Source organism: Prionailurus bengalensis, chromosome C1 (assembly GCF_016509475.1).
Source record: "Prionailurus bengalensis isolate Pbe53 chromosome C1, Fcat_Pben_1.1_paternal_pri, whole genome shotgun sequence".
NCBI lineage: Eukaryota > Metazoa > Chordata > Mammalia > Carnivora > Felidae > Prionailurus > Prionailurus bengalensis.
In genome coordinates this window covers 168205825-168222835 of record NC_057345.1, presented here as the reverse complement: position 1 = coordinate 168222835, position 17011 = coordinate 168205825, and the positions used below count along the sequence as shown (strand labels likewise).

The following is a 17011-nucleotide window of genomic DNA, read 5'->3' as shown; positions in this document are numbered from 1 at the left end:
GCATAAGCCATATAAAGAACTCTTTCTGTTTCCAAAGGTGGTTAAGCAGCTCACCCTCAAGTGAGGGATTGAGATCAGACATTTTCCAACAAGAAGTCCTGTGACTAATAAAGCAAGTCAGCTAGCCTAGTAGGTGTTGTGACATAAACCAGCCTATACTGTTCTATGGTGGGCGATGCTTGGGGACACCTGGAATCAGATCAAATCTAAATGAGCAGTCTAGTTGGAAGGAGCTAAATAGGTGACTAGAGGACTCCAAAAGTACTGGGTCAATCTCCGGCCACCTGTCATAAACGTTATGTGCCTTGGGGATCTGGGTTGGCCATGAATGGTATCTTCAGTAAGACACAAAGTCTGCAAAATGACACCTTCAGTAATGGATATCTATTATCTAAAAGGGTGGGGAAAATTAGATAATGGCATAAGTCATAGTACTTGAAATTTCTGAACAAATATTATTGCATAAATATATCAATCATGTAATTGTTGATAACTCAAATGAATATACTGTGATGTTATTGGTTAATGACTGCTTACCACATTGCCAAAGTGGGTTGTTGAGCTACAACCATCTCATGAGTCTCCCAACATAAGAACCATAGTGTTGCTATGACTGAAACCTTGCCATGGTGACAGGGTATCAGTTTAGTTGCAAAGAGGATGGGCTATACTTTGATGATAATTTGTTTTCACATGTGCTTCATGCTTATTATTTATATGCAGGTTTATGGAGGATTCCTAATAAAGGAGATAATAAAATCTATAGATTTGTTCATTTTATCAAATCAAAAAATTTGACCTGGCACATGTACTTGTTGTTATGACTCTGTCCTAGTACATCTCAAGGATGTATTCTTAAGAGAATTGTTTCAACCTCAAATGACATTAAATATTGATTGCATATATATGTCTTCAGCAACAATGATACAAGTATTTTATATACTCAGTAGTGGAAATATCTGTTCTATGTTTATTTCACTGGTTATGATTTGGCCATTAACAGTGAATTTCTACTGTTTTTATTTGTGAAGCTAAAAGGCACTGCATGAATTTAACATTCCTTATTTCATCATATTATTGCCCACCAATGGCTTTCTGTACACTGGGTACACAGATGAATTAGGGCATTGTTGTAGGACTCAAGAATCTCTCTATCCTGGTAATAATTTTAATTGTGAAGAAATGACAGTTAATTCAAGGTCAACATATAATTATATGAAGAGGATTATGAGAACATACGGAAGGGGAAAAGAGAGGAGATGGGCTTGGGGACTAGAGGTAGTATGATCTAGAAAGAAATTTTATAGTAATCCACAGTGAATATTGAGGGCCTAAAATGAAACAGTGGCACACAGTAGATGCTGAGTCAATGTCTGCTGGATAAGGCTGATAGAAGAAATATTTAGAAGATAATATCAATAAACTTAGGCCATTTATTACACATAGAAGCTAAGAGAAGGAAGAATTCAAGAGTTATTGATGACAGGCCTGACATACAACTAGTAAGGTCATTGATTAAAATGGGGACTGCTTGGAAGGGCCCTTATGTGGAACATATCATTCATTCAGTACCAGGCATGTTGAATTTGAAATATGCAGGAAACATCTAAAAACAGATGTCCCACAGACTATTAGGGGCAAAACATCTTAAACCTGCGAGGAATGTAGAGATTTCACCTATGGATTTAGGAATCTATGTCAATGTGCTAGAAGAGGTTATTGGAATGAATTAGATCATATAACACCCAAAAGAGGACATGAGTGCAGTCTTGAGGCATGCCAACACTTAGGGGCAGGCAAAAGAACAGGAGCTGGTGAAGGGGACCTAGAGTAAGCTTAGAGAACCAGGCAAGGCCAGTGTTTGTGGGCATCAAGAGGGAAAAACATTTCAGGAAGGGACTTGTACCCAATACACGGGAAGACTGGAGAGACACCATGGGTTTTGCAAGAAGGTAAGGATAAACAGGAAGAAAGGAAGTGGAAGAACCACATCCCATGACCACTTAAGTCCTGCACCAGAGGGAAGATAGTGGAACACTCCAGCAATGAACCAAGTCAGGGAATGACTGTTGGAACATGGAGTTTTCAGCATTTTGTAAACAGAAAGAAAGAACCCAGTACAAAGAAAGTAGCCAAAACTATAGGAAAGAGAGAAGAAATGTAAAAGATAGAGAGACAGATAGAAGTATATACCTCTTCCTCAGAGATGTAAAGAAAATAGGTGCAGACAGAAGAAAATGTAACATCAGGGACAAACTCATTCAGCTTCCTCATTTCTCTACAAAATGGGAGACCAGACATTTGCTAATAAGAGGTTGGTGATATCAGTAGGGAACTTAAGAAGGATACATTTTCCATGGGGAAGCTGACTGACTGTGTTTCTTCCCTTTAATAGAATCACTTTTTTCCCATTTGTCTGATTTATTGACCTGTTCTTCAGGTACATAACTTTTCACTATAGATGTTTCTAATTTAAGCAAATCTAATCCGTAAGATCATAGAATTTTAAAATAAGGGTATGGGATTATTGCATTGCCAAAAGAACTCTGTTTCAAAAAAAAAATCTTTTAAATAGTGCATTCAAATAGTTCAAGGTCTTTTTGCACATACATTCCAGGAAAACATCTAATAAAACAAAAGGAGGTAGAGTGACTGCTGTATCTGATTGTTATCTGCAGGGTTGGTCTTTCCTTTGTGCTCTTTTAGTGCAGTCCTGCTATACTACAAATGAATATCCCTTTCTTTGTGCATCCACCAATAGAGTGATGTGCTAGCATCTGTCCATCTTTTATTACATTCTGTTTAGCAAAGAACTCCAAGGTACCAAACTGGCTTGTTCATCTTGTAGTTTGTGTGCTGCTGCCTTTTCTACCCCCTCTCCTCCAGAATCCATTAACTATCTTCATGCACTCCACTTTGAGCTTTAAAATATCTGTCATCAATTGGTGGCTTCTGTCACTTTTACTGTGTCAAACGTGTAGATAAGGAGAGGACAAATGAAGCAAGGAGTTAGGAAGAATTCTACAGTTACACCAATCAACAAACGTACAGATTTGCAATATTATTTGATTTGGGGTTTTGGGGTTTTTTTGGTCTGATACAGAGCCCTGTTGGCTTTTTAGCCTCATCTCTCTCAAGACTGCATAGTAGTAAGAAAGTACGTACTGTGGCTGACAACCATCAATTTCTCATTATTCAGAAAATGGGAAGATAAAACAAAGGAGAACGATTTCAGAATTCCTTATCAAAGTGAGCTAACTTGGTTTAATGAGTGTTAAGCAGTAATGTGGGCATTGCTTTGTTTTTTGCAATAATAATGAGATGCTGGACAAAGTGCTTGTGAATATAGGAAAGCATATGATCCACAGTCCTTTCACTGCATGCCTCTGTTGCTAGTTCCTCCTAGTGAAATATTAAGTATAAAAAGGAAAATGTAATTGTACAAAGAAGTGACAAGCAGTATACTTTGGTGACCTCAGAAAGTACAAAGAATAATTCTCTTAAAGTTGTGTCCTTGGTTTCCTGAGCACTTTTCTCAAGTTAGGGGGGGAAAAATGAGCACAAGATTTGACCAAGCACTTCACCAAAGAAGGTATGTAATCAACCAATAAAAATAGGCAAAGGTGTTCAATTCCATTAGTCAGTAGGGAAATATGAATGAAAACCTATTCAATAAGACACCACTACACCTCCACCTGAATGGCTACAACCAAAAGGACTAATAATACACAATACTGATACCATGTGTTAGGGATGATGCAGAACAACTGGAATTCTCATGCATTGCTGGTAGGAATATAAATCAGTACAACCATTTGGGAAAACCATTTCAGAATCTATGAAAGCTAGATATATATTGATAGAGATAGGTACCTGATAGATGATAGATAGATAGATAGATAGATAGGCAGATAAATTAGATCTATCCATCTAATGGCCCAGCAATTCTATTCCCATATATATATATATATATATATATGACATAAATGAGTATTTATGTCTACCAAAAACATATATAAGAATAACCAAAAACTAAAAATATTCCAAATGTTTATCAATACTAAAATAAATAAATGGTGGCACAGTCATACAATGGAATACTCTCCAGCAATAACAATTCGAAAAAAACAAACTTCTATGTACAACATGGATGAATCTGATACACATAATGTTGAGTGAAAGAAGCCAAACACAAAAGAATACATATTGTGTGATTACACTCTTACGAAGTTCAAAAATAGGCAAAACTGATCTAAGTCGATAGAAATGAGAATGGTGGTTACCTTTGGAGGGAGTGCAAACACCAACTGATTGGGAGTTCAAGGGAGATTTCTAGGATGGTGGAAATATCTGTATATCTTAGATATCAGTATCTTGTATCTTATATTTCCCATACATCTTCTGTTTCAACAAATGTATACATATGAAGAAATTCATTAAATTTTATGTACCTTATAGTATATAAGTTACATAAGTATATAAGCAAAAAAGGAAATTAAATGGTACAGATAGGAACATTATCTACCATGTTAGTATATGTGAAAAATAAATGAGATAATGAATATAAGTTCTTAACACAGTGCTTGGGCTACAGTGAGTATTGAAATAGTGTCAGCTATTGATTTGGGATTACTATTGTTACCACTACTCTCACTGTCAGATATAACTGCCCGGAGCAATCATTAGGCTAATTTTTTGCTTTACATAAAAGTAAACTTCCCTAAATAGTATTGAGCCTCTGAATTCAGCTTCTAAGAACCATGCTCCAAACAACATTACTAGTAGTGTGTAAGAGAAAGCTTGTTATTATGGTAAAGTTTACTTCTTACTAAGGGTATGGTAAAGTTTACTTTTTACTAAGGGTAAAATTTTTTAACTCTCAAAAATGTATTTAGTTCAAGAGTTTGTTCCCTTTCAGAATTAAGAATTTTTTTAAATTACTTTGAAACACAAATCATTATTAATCTAATGAAAAGATATCCAACCCCCTTATATAAAAAAAAAAATGAAAATCAAGTTAACAATGAGGTACTGTATTTTATCTGTCAGATTGGCAAAGGCAGTGGATAATTAGGCTGGTTAAAGGTACAGGGAAGCTGGCACCCTCTTACAGACAGAGAGCTCTAAGAGCATTAGTTTGTGCAACCATTCTGGGGTGCAGTTTGGCAACGTGCATTACAAGTTAAAACATGCTCTTTGTGCCAGTAAGTCCTCTTCAGGGTTTAGGTCCTAAGGAAATTATTGGGCAAGTGTGCAAAGATGTCTATACGCAGTACTATTTATAAAACTGATTTACTGAATATATGAATTCAGTGGAGTGCAAATATGATTGCCAGTATACTCTATTGAATATCCCTTTCTCATTCCTCAGAAATATTATCAGATATCAGAAAGTCTCGTCTTATTGAAACTTTAGGCTTTTTATCCAGCTGAACACTTCCTTCTTCCTGGCTCAGGTTGGACCATGGGAAAGGCCATAGCGTGTTCTTCTCTTCTTCCCCAACCTACAATTTCTAGTTCTTGCCCGTTCCAATTGTTAGGGATAGGAGAAGGCATTAGAGAAGATAAATGAAGATAAAAGAAGGGCCAATGTTTTTGTGCTTAACAACAATCATTGATGCCCTCTGCATGGCAGGTGTCCAGATGCCCTGTCTCTCTCTCTCGAGGACCATGTGTAAGGTCTTCGTGTGGGTCTTTCAGTCCTTCCTCAGCTCCTAACACCAGAGCTCCACTCCTCAGCCTCTTACTGCCAGCATCCTAGTGATCAGCTTTCTTGTGTCAGGTACCAATAACAGAGCTCGAGCCTGACCACCTTTCAAGATGCCCTATCGACCCTAAGAAAACTCATCCAACCTTGACATGCCAAAGTGAGATTACAGGTCCTTCAGCTCCAGCTCGTCTGCCCCAACCTTCCTATCCCCTACTTCACCTGGGATGAGGGGTGGATCACTAAGGTCAGAAGTTGCCAGACTAGAAAATGAGATGCCAGTGTCTCTTCTTACATGCACTTCTGGCTTTACCACTTTGACTAGATTCAGAAACATCTAACCAGGACAGAAGCTCATGATGCCAGTGAGTCCTCCAATACTTATATAGTCTAGGGAAGTGCATGATAGGATGTTGGTAGCAGGATAAGTCTTACTGCTTCTTATAAATGCTACAAGTATGTGTCTGGGGGTCTCTTGGGGACTTTCTCTAAGATGCTGAGATATTTGATGCGAACTGCTTTCAGTTAGGGTCATGTCCTTCATTCTGAGGCAACCAAACTCCCATTCAGTATCTTTTTAACATTGTAAGAGTGCAAACCAGAAGTAACCCAAATAAAAAAAGATTATTTAGATAAATTATAGTACATCCATATAGGTAAATATCATTTGTTATAAATCATGATCCAATTCTACATTTACTGACATGGAAAGATATTCTTGATTTATTGCCATTTGAAAAATGTGAGTTACAGCATGTTTCCATCTATTCACATGTAGTATTGTGTAAATTGTGAAGTAACAGGTATCATTTTAATAATCTAGGTCAAGTGTTGGCAGACTACTACCTGAGAGCTAAATCTAGTGTGCTTGCCTACTTTCGTAAATAAAGTTTTGTTAGATCACAGCCATACTGGTGGCTGCTTTCCTGCTATCGTAGCAAAGCTTAGTAGCTGCAATAATATGGCCCACGAAGCTTAATATGTTTACAGAAAACTTTGCTGACTTATTATAGGTGATGGAATCATGGGTGATTTTTTTTCTTTTTTTTTTTGTCTGACTTTATTTTCTACATTGAGCATACATTTATTGTGTAAATCATGTATCTATTATTAAACCATTGAAACCTGGTTAGAAAAAACTTATATTAATAATATTAAGCTGAAGATTAAACCTTGTAAGCAGACTCCTAAAAATTGGATTATAGCTTCCAAAGTTACACTGCAAAATATATATATATTGATCTATAATGTAGTTAGAATACTATTTTGATTGTTTTTAAATTAAGACCTATATATGGACATGAGTCTTCTTGTTACCAACAGGATTAGTTTCTGAAAACTGCTTTTAGACGTTCACACGTACTGAGGCACCTGAGTGACTCAGTCAGTTAAGCATCCAACTCTTGATTTAGGCTTAGGTCATGATATTGCAATTGGTAAGTTACAGCCCCGCAGCAGGCTCTGTGCTGTTAGCTCTGTGCTGTTAGCTCAGGATTCTGTCTCCCTCTCTCTCTGTCCCTCCCCTGCTTGCTCTCTCTCTCTCTCTCCAAATAAATAAAAATAAACTTAAAAATAAAGAATTCCCATGTTCTTTTCATCATCTGTGTTGGCTTATTAGTCCCCTGAGCCTGTGTTTCAGGAATATAGTGCTAAGTTTGAGGAATAGGTGGGTTAACCTGAGTAAAGTTTTGTTGTAAAAAATAACTATGATAAATAAATAGTGAAGACTGATTTCCTTCACATGGTTTATCAAGTAGATATGAAAACAGTTCCAAAACGAGAGGTTTTCAAAATGCTTAGAACTTTGGAAAATAAGGGAATCAATGTGGATCGCCACTTTGAAGAATTAAATTCACTTGGATGCATAAATTACAGACATTTGTTACAAAGGGTAATTCTGATGTAGCTAAGCAAATTTTGCTTCCCAGTCCTGTAGGATGAAACCTTAAAAAGGTGTTTAAGTAATCAGAAAATAATGAAGACAGTCAGAAGAACCTGCTAATTAACATTAGGTGAGGGAATACTTGAAAATAGAATTCATATTAACCAGAAGTTCCAGATGACATGCATCTTTATTAAAAGAAACAGAAGTAAACAATACATTAATTAAACTTCCAAATACACAAAATAAGGAGGCTTTAAAAATGCCAATAAGGAAAGAATAATATATAGAATAAATAAAGAATTAATAATATAATGGATTTTGATAAAAATATAAAACAAAATGAGAAATAATAAAATTAGGCTTCAAAGCTTATAAATTTACACATCCAGAAAGAATGCCAAAATTTAAATCTATATTGCTTAGTGGTTTTAGGATCTATTTCATTAACTAGCTAGTCTCAATCCAATGGCAGAATTTCCTCAATATGATGGAACCATTTACACATTGTCAAAGCAAAATTGATACCTACTATTCACAAAGATTAAGACTCTGGCCTACCTAGAGGATAAAAACTAAAACATAATTTATGTAAATGTTAAATATACCATATGTCTTAATATTTTTAAAGGAAAATGGCCTCCCTTGGCATCCATTTTACTAGTTTTAAGATATTCTCTACCTTCTGATTCAATTCACCTTTATAATATCTCTCATTACACCTGTTGCCATCATCTATGCTGAACTAGTAGGTATTCAAGCAAACCCCAAGTTTTCCAACACCTAAGCATTTCCTTATGTTTCCACCTGTAAGCATTCACTTCCTACTCTTTCTCACCTTATTCTATTCTTATCTAAATCTCACCTGCAAAATCTGGCCGAAATATCACTTCCTTTATGAAGAATGTCTCTTTCTTCCTAACCAGAAGAAATCACTTCCTGCTCCAAGCTCTCATAAATTAGAGATCTCTGAATGACTATCTCATTTCCCCTGCTAACCTTTAATTTTCTTAAAGTCTATACCTACTTTATTTACTATTCTCTTCAGTGTCTAGCACATTGTCAGTAATTAGCATTTTGCTAATATTCATTTGTTAATGAATAAATGACCTCTTCTGAAAAGGAGATACAGAAAGGAAATCTGTTTAATTTTTCTTAAAGAAATAGGAATAAAGAGGAAAAAAATAATTTTGTCCATATTCTCAATGTAACCTGAATAATTTGTTGAAGAGGATAGATATTTTCATTTAAGGCAAATATGCCTTAAAACTAAACAAAGCAAGACTTTATCACATCTCCAGTGACCATTATATGCCTTTTATAATGTTAATGCCATATGAAGTCCACCCTCTGTGAAGGAAGATTAATACACTACCCAGTGAATAGTTAGAGAAAACATCATGCTCATTTATGCCACCTACCAATCTGTGGGACATTATTCAATTTTGATGAGCCTTAGTTTTCTCGTCTTTAAGATAGGAATGACTGGGATGCCTGGGTGACTCACTTGGTTAAGTGTCCGTGTCTTGTTTTAGGCTCAGGTTATGATCTCACAGTTTGTGGGATCAAGCTCCTGCTTGAGATTTCTCTCTCTTCCTCTCTCTCTCTCAAAATAAATAAATAAACTTTAAAAAATAAAAAAAAACAAGATAGGACTAATTATTTTCAGCCCTACCTATTTCACAAGTTTGTTATGAGAGATAATAAGATAATGTAAGTGATAGCACTTTGTAAGTTGTACCGTTCTATAAAACTGTTAGAACATATGAGGGAGACCAATATAAGGGACAATAAAATAAATATGAATAAGAGAGAGAATGAGTAAATGACTAAAACAGGTCAGATTCCTTAGGTCAAATTTATATGAAAAGATTTTACCATGCAATAATTTAAGTTTCCATCACAAGAAACAGAGTAATTCCATAGGAGCAAATGTTAAGATTACTGAATTATTTCACTGCTTTGTGAATTCTATAAAATTGGAAAATCAATCTAAGGGATCCTTATAGGTGAGGGAATTCTAAGCCAGAAATAATCTTCAATCTAATTAACTTAGTATTACCATTTAGGAAGATTGATTTTAGTCCCTTCTCTCATACTGTGGAGGTCTGTTTAGTAAAAGTCTAATATCTTTTCCATCATACTTTATGGCATCCTGAAGTCTTAATAAACTTGCTGGAAAGGAATATATAGATTGTGAAACCCAAGGATAAAAAGAGATCTGAGCATTCACTTATTCCAAACACCATCCAGATCTGGAATTCAGCTATAGAATCTGCTAGTCTTGACCCAGATGGATCCAATGCAGGAAAAGGATGGGAATGAACTGTTGATACCTAAATCAAACACATAGAAATATGATCTGCTGGTATTTTTGGTGTATATGTAAGTGCTGGCTTTGCCCCATGTGCAGAACAGACACACACTATCAGGTTGCTGTTCCCCTACTCACTCCTTCCCTCTTGGTGATCCAGGCCCATGGTACACAGTTCCAAGTTAGCTAAGGCAATTAACAAATAAGTGTTAGTTTTCATTTCCTTCTTCTCTTAATACGAGTTTATCAGCGTATCTATAAACATTTTCTAAAAGCACCGGCTCTACTCAGCTTACATGTGTGATGGATTGGGCTGTTGCCTATGAAGTTCCAGTTTCTTTCCCAAAGGGGCCACTGAATAGAACCTGTGTTGAATAGCAAATGAACCCCGACGAGTTAGATTCTGTTAAAGTCACTCTGATCCTTCTTATAGCTTGCACCATGGGCCTTGAGAATTGTAAGCATTTAGTAGCTACATGATCAAAATGTCAAGATGTCTGTAAATGATTTGGCTAATCCTCATTATTGTGCTTCTGGTTAATCTCATTCCTTAGAATTTATGACTTAGGGATGGCTGGCTGACTCAGGAGCATGCAACTCTTGATCTCAGGGTCATGAGTTTGAGCCTCACGTTGGGGGTAGAATTTACTGAAAAGAAAAATCTTATAATTTAGACTGGCAGTATTAAGTACAATGAATGAAATCTTTGCATCTTGTATTTTAGATAAATCACTTTGCCATTCGAAGAGCAGCAAAAACTTAACTAATCATAACCAAAATTAACCATATGTCTTCCCTCACCTATACCCCAACACCCCAATGTTAAAATTTTAACTTGGTATAAAAATTGAGTTTTAGCTTTATATTTATGTCCTAATTAAAGCATGAATAGTCAAATGAAACTACCATTGACTAATGACTTATTTCATGTTACCATCATATCATGTAACCGTATTGGAAGGTAGTTGGTTTTCCTATATATTAAAGACCTCTCTGGAGCATAATTTACAACCGAAGGCTATCAGAAAGTTACCTGCTGCCAGTGGGAGAAAAAAGTCATGTTTCATAAGTCATCATATTCTTGGGGTGAGCTTATATTGGAAATTGATGGCATGGAGCTATTTTTCAATCTGGAGATTAAAACTACACCTAACAATCAAATTTCTAGTTTTAATTCCTTTTACATTAATTTGTCTGTGTTTATACCATGTACAAAGCTTTAATACGATCTTTCTGTGTCTCTCTTAGAAGATAAAGGGAAGTTAAAAGTCAACAGTTCCAGTCAGCCATCAAGCTCTGAAGGTGGCTCATTTCTCCTCAAATCAGGCACAACACCCCTGCCACCTGGAGCAGCCACTTCTCCCTCAAAGAGCACGAATGGAGCTCCCGGTACCTGTACCGTTCCTGAATCAGAAGAAGAAAAAGCCAAAAAATTACTGTATTGTTCACTATGCAAAGTGGCTGTGAACTCCCTGTCACAGCTAGAGGCACACAACACAGGTTAGCAGCTATCGTTTGAATTTAAATAATGTTTGTAACAAAACCAACCTTTCCCTTCAGAATACCGTATCTTTTGTTGTTCAAACGTTGGGTTTGTTCAACGTCTTCTCCGCTTTTTTGATTCAAAAGACTGATTTTAAGAAAAGTATGATATGATAACTTTGGAAACAGCAGGCAAAAGCTTAAAGCAAGTTGAAGATAAAACTTATTCTGTTCTTTATTTTCTCAAAAGCATCTAATATTTCCCAAAACTCATTATGATGAAGTGACAGAGATGAAGATAAATATCTATGCACAATGTTCACTGCAACACACTTAGGAAAAAAAGGGGGAAACAATTTAAAAGTCCCTCAGTAGGGAAATGTCGAATAAACTATAGGAACCCAATATGAGAGTATATATTACTCAGTCATTAAAATGTAATTACTTTATGGGGCACCTGGATGGCTCAGTCAGTTGAGCGTCCGACTTCGGCTCACGTCATGATCTTGTGGCTTGTAAGTTTGAGCCCTGTGTCGGGCTCTATCTTGGAGCCTGGAGCCTGCTTCAGATTCTGTGTCTCCCTCTCTCTTTGACCCTCCCATGCTCACGCTCTGTCTCTCTCTGTCTCTCAATAATAAATAAACGTTAAAAAAATTTTTTTTAATGTAATTATTTTAAAAAGTATATGATTTGCTATGTGAAATTTTCAGGATATTTAACTAGTATGATCCCAATTTTGAAAAAAATATATACCTTTAATATACAAGCAAAACAAAACCTGAAGAAAAAACTAAACTGAAGGGCACCTGGGTGGCTCAGTCGGTTAAGTGTCCGACTTCAGCTCAGGTCATGATCTCACGGTTAGTGGGTTCAAGACCCGCGTCAGGCTCTGTGCTGACAGCTCAGAGCCTGGAGCCTGCTCAGATTCTGTCTCCCTCTCTCTGTCCCTCCCTCCTGCTTGCGCTCTGTCTCTCAAAAATAAGTAAGATGTTAAAAAAAATTTTTTTTAACTAAAATGATAACAGTGGTAATCTCTGAGTGGTGAAAACATAGAATCCTTATTTTCTTTATGCTTCTGTATATTTTCCATATTTTCCTTCTAATGGACTCATGTTTTCCCATTTTTTACAACGAAAACGTGTCCAATAAGCAGCATTATTGTTTATAATAAATAAAAAGTATTTGTAATCAGCATTAAAATGATTATTTTTTTTAAAAAAGCAATGAGAAATTCATCCTGAAGATAAACTTCTCAAGGGTAAGAAAACAAAGAGCTGTTCATAGATGTATTCTGTTCTTCAATAGCTATTTACCATATGTCTCTTTCTGTTTTAGGATCTAAACACAAGACCATGGTGGAAGCTCGTAATGGGGCTGGTCCAATTAAGTCCTATCCTAGACCTGGATCAAGATTAAAGATGCAGAATGGCAGTAAGGGGTCAGGACTACAAAATAAGACATTTCATTGTGAAATCTGTGATGTTCATGTTAATTCAGAAATTCAACTCAAACAGGTAATGTATCCTGAATTAATTAGTATCCGCTGTTGTTTGGGTCACCACTTGATTTTGTATCTAATCTATGTAATGGTTCTCACTATGCTCACAGATAAATTTACTAACCTTTATATGAGGCACACAAGATACAACATGCAGATGCTAACGAAAGAAAAAGCACCAAATACTTACGTACCCACAAAAGTGGGTACTTTTACTGTAAGTCAGATCCAGGATAGGTGTTAGGGACAGATAAGCACAGCAGTCATCTGGAGCTTGTAGTCAAGCAGGAACTTCTGGAAGGCAAGATGTTCAGCCTGTCTTTCAAAGACCCAAAATCTGTTTATGGAGACAGATTCATTAGTCATGGCAGTAACAACAGGCAAAGCAGGGTAAGTACTACAGAGAAAGGAAAGGAATAGAGGCATTACAATTGGGGGGGGGGGGGGGTGCAGGGAGGGCACCTGGGTGGCTCAGTTGGTTAAAAGTCCAACTTTGGCTCAGGTCATGATCTCATGATTCTTGAATTTGAGCCCCACATCGGACTGTCTACTGCCAGCACAGAGCCCACAGATCCTGTGTCTCCCTCTCTCTTTGAAACTCCCCTGCTTGTGCTCTCAATCTCTCTCTATCAAAAATAAACATTAAAAAAAAATTGAGTGGGGAGCAAGTCTTAATTTCAAGAGCACAGTGATCTTATTCAAACCACCTTGGAACTGTGGACTTAGAACCGGGAATGGAGTGACCAGCTATCTCTATCTAGGAGTTATATTTTACGTGGAATAAAGCTCACATTTAGATTCAGCTAATTCATCAAACTTTTTTCAGCACATTTCTAGCCGAAGGCATAAGGATCGAGTTGCAGGGAAGCCACTGAAGCCGAAATACAGCCCTTACAACAAACTCCAGCGGAGCCCGAGCATTTTAGCAGTAAGTTCACCTCACCTGCTCACCTGTTTTGTGGGTTTGCCTTGCTGGCTTGGGCAGGGACTGTGGTTTAGGAGGGTCTAGCGACTAATTGGTCCTGAAAGGTTTTGAATTTAAATAGCCCTCACAGACAGAAGTTTTAGGGTGAACTGCTTAGTCCCTGCTGTAGGGCACCTTGAAGGAAGCTTCTTTACAGAAGAGAAACTGAACCTCTTTAGAAGCTAATCCCTTACTCATTACCAGGAACCTTTTCCAAAAGGCTGCCTTCTTTAGCTTATAAAGAAAAATAAAGGCTCAGGAACAAAAACAAGTAATGCCTGAGGAATCCTGGAATGTGCTGTACCTGGGAAGAGGGCTTGCTTTCCTAAAACAAAACTCCATTTAATGCCTTCTCCCTTTCTAGAGGGCTCTCCCTCTTCTCCCTCCTCCATCCCCCCTCTCCACCCCCACGTGCCCCTGCCTCCAGAAATTAAAGTGAGTGTTTATATTACTCTCTTTCCTTGTCTAGCAGGCATGCTGGTATTCAGCCTGTCCTACCTGCTCTCAATATGTGTTGTTTTCACTTTCTTTGCAAAAATACCCAGGGGCGCCAGCAATAGATGTCATATAAATACCCAGATGGATGGATTTCATAATCTCCCTGGGACTTAGCCCAGTGTGGCATTCCATTTGAGGTTGAAACCGGATTGGCCAGCTGGAGGCGATGCTCCCAGCTTCTGCAAAGTCTCCATCTGATGCTGCAAGCAGGTGTTACCTGCATTAAACAAATCCAGTGTGCAAAAGAGAGAAATTAAGGATTTCTCCTGATTGCAAAAGAGAGAAATTAAGGATTGATTTCTGACTTTATAGGAAAGTTCCACCTTGGGGTTCCTTTAAATAGAGAAAGTTTCTGGTGCACTTACAATCATTTCCAACGACAGAAATTTGAGTGGGTTGCAGTTTTTCAGAGATCACCCTTTAAGTGGCCAGAGAGAGGGGTGTAAACTGACTGTTTTCATGACTTTTAACGAGTCCCTCATGTCTTGAACCCCAGTTAGCGCACCCTGTGCGGCTCTTCAAAGAGAAGTGAAAGGTCACGCATATTCTCAAAAACAAAACAAAACAACCCTCTCAAGGCTGCACTGTGGTTTAGGACAAGTCAGAATTTTAAACTGAGCTCCATTATTTAAGCAGGAAACCTTCTGGGTATGTTTGCTTGTTCTTTGTGAGAAGCAGCATAAAATAGCTTTAGTATCTACTCAGAGAGGCCCTCCGGTGTCCTCCGTGTCCTCGGGACCCAGGGGCAAAGGCCCCCCAAAAAAGAGCTGAAATGGAAACAGATCAAAGTAAAGGTACGCCCAGAGCCTTTGCAACCAGCTTTGTGAACCTAATTTCTTGACTTCCGAGAGTAAAGATTTTTATAATGTGACTTCTCAACGTCCGTGTCGCTCACCCAACACACTATCCCCACCCCGTCCCTGGTTTTCTCCTTCCGCTAGGCAAAACTTGCATTCCAGAAAGACATGATGAAGCCTTTGGCCCCGGCCTTCCTGTCGTCGCCCCTGGCGGCAGCGGCGGCGGTGTCGTCGGCGCTGTCGCTGCCGCCCCGGCCGTCGGCGTCGCTGTTCCAGGCGCCGGCCATACCTCCCGCCCTGCTGCGGCCGGGCCACGGGCCCATCCGCGCCACGCCCGCCTCCATCCTGTTCGCGCCCTACTGACCGCCGCCCGCCCGCCCCGCGGCGCGCCACCCCGGCCCCGACTCCAAAGACTAAGAAATCACTAGGCTCCAGAGTGCTTTTAGGGACCGCTCCCGAAATTAGGGATCTGAGCAGCACAGGCTTTGTCCCCCCGTTCTCCACCCACCCCCCCACCCCTTGCCGACCTCGATTTGTGTATCTGAGATATTTGGTTTCTTGCAAATGTATTGGTCAGAAAAAAAAAATATATCTATATCTATATACCATCCTCTGACTATTTTCCCATGGGTGTGATCTGGCTTAGAAACGATAAGGAATCTTTTCCTGACAGACTTGAAAACTAGGGTCTTCTCCCACGTCTGTAAATAACTCTGGAATCCAACTGAGCACATTCTAGTGTGGAACAAAAATAGATGAACACAAGTGCTTGCTTGTGGATCCCATCTTACCAACGGATCACAACGTTTTCCTTCATGGTGTACTATTGTTGACAGGGATTGTGTACTGTTTTAGACCCAAGTACTGTTGTATCCTGTGTAGTACTAGATCTGTATCTCTTGTCTGAATTCAACATTTTTTTAGTCGCTGTGTAAATGTTAGGAAGCAAAGTAGCTTGAATTCTCTCTAAGAGAACAAAAGATAATGTATTTTCTTTATTTCACGTTTCATTTGGTGATATTGAAAAGAACTAGAAAGCCATATAACATAGCTATAATTACTGTTTGCTATTTTTGTTTAACTTATTTTGTAGCTTCCTCACGAGTTTGAGTTGCTAAGCAAATGTATACAACCAGAAAAAGAGCTTCCTCAATTGCACATTCTTGCACCTCTTGTGCATTCTGCAAGGAGACAATGAATCCATGTATTTCTATGTAATTATCTTCTTCATTTTTAACCTGTTTTCATTTGTTAACGATGCTACATAATTTTGTGGCTCCCTAATGCAATAATGTACAGAAGATTAAAAAAAATTTATAATTGAACAATTTGTCTTTCTGTTCACTGAATATGTTGCAGGTCTCGCTCCCATGCCCCCCCTTTCTAAACTGATATCAACAAGACTGGAATGTTTGTGGTATCAGGGGCAAGAGGCATCATAAAACAACAAAATAGAGTGAACTCTTTTAGAGCATCTATATCTGCAATCTGTAAATGGTAAAATGTCTGTGTATTTTTTTAAATGTACCTTTTCAATAAAAGTACAAAAAATAAAAATCTGTGTTTTCAAAGTTCGTTTCTCCTGAGACACCTCCAATTTGAAATCATCTGATGAACGATTTTCAGTAGGTGCAAAGATTGCTCCTTACGTATTTAGCATTTTCAGCTCTTATTCGAAGCATTTTTATTTGTCATGTTTATTCATTACTGTTCACAGCATCTGCACGATGCAAGACTTTACTGCTCTTTTCCCTCTGAATCCCTAAGAAGTCGGGCCAATCATAGTAGTAGCCTGATAAAAATTTGTGACTCTGATTTTTTTTAACCTGCTGTAAAGTCTTCTAAATCCCTAACCCATCTTTCATTTGT

General features: G+C 37.9%; 1 protein-coding gene across 5 annotated transcripts in view; it reads left to right on the top strand.

Annotated features, from left to right (window-relative positions):
- The window catches only part of ZNF385B (zinc finger protein 385B), a 329371-nt gene extending 312668 nt beyond the window's left edge, over window positions 1–16703 (top strand). For all 5 annotated transcript variants that reach the window (XM_043577196.1, XM_043577195.1, XM_043577200.1 and 2 more), the window contains 4 exons: window positions 11152–11403; window positions 12721–12899; window positions 13710–13811; window positions 15287–16703. In XM_043577196.1, coding sequence (XP_043433131.1) covers window positions 11152–11403; window positions 12721–12899; window positions 13710–13811; window positions 15287–15505 — 752 coding nt within the window. In that variant the 3' untranslated portion in view covers window positions 15506–16703. The remainder of the gene's footprint in view (window positions 1–11151; window positions 11404–12720; window positions 12900–13709; window positions 13812–15286) is intronic.
- Window positions 16704–17011: the final 308 nt, after the last annotated feature.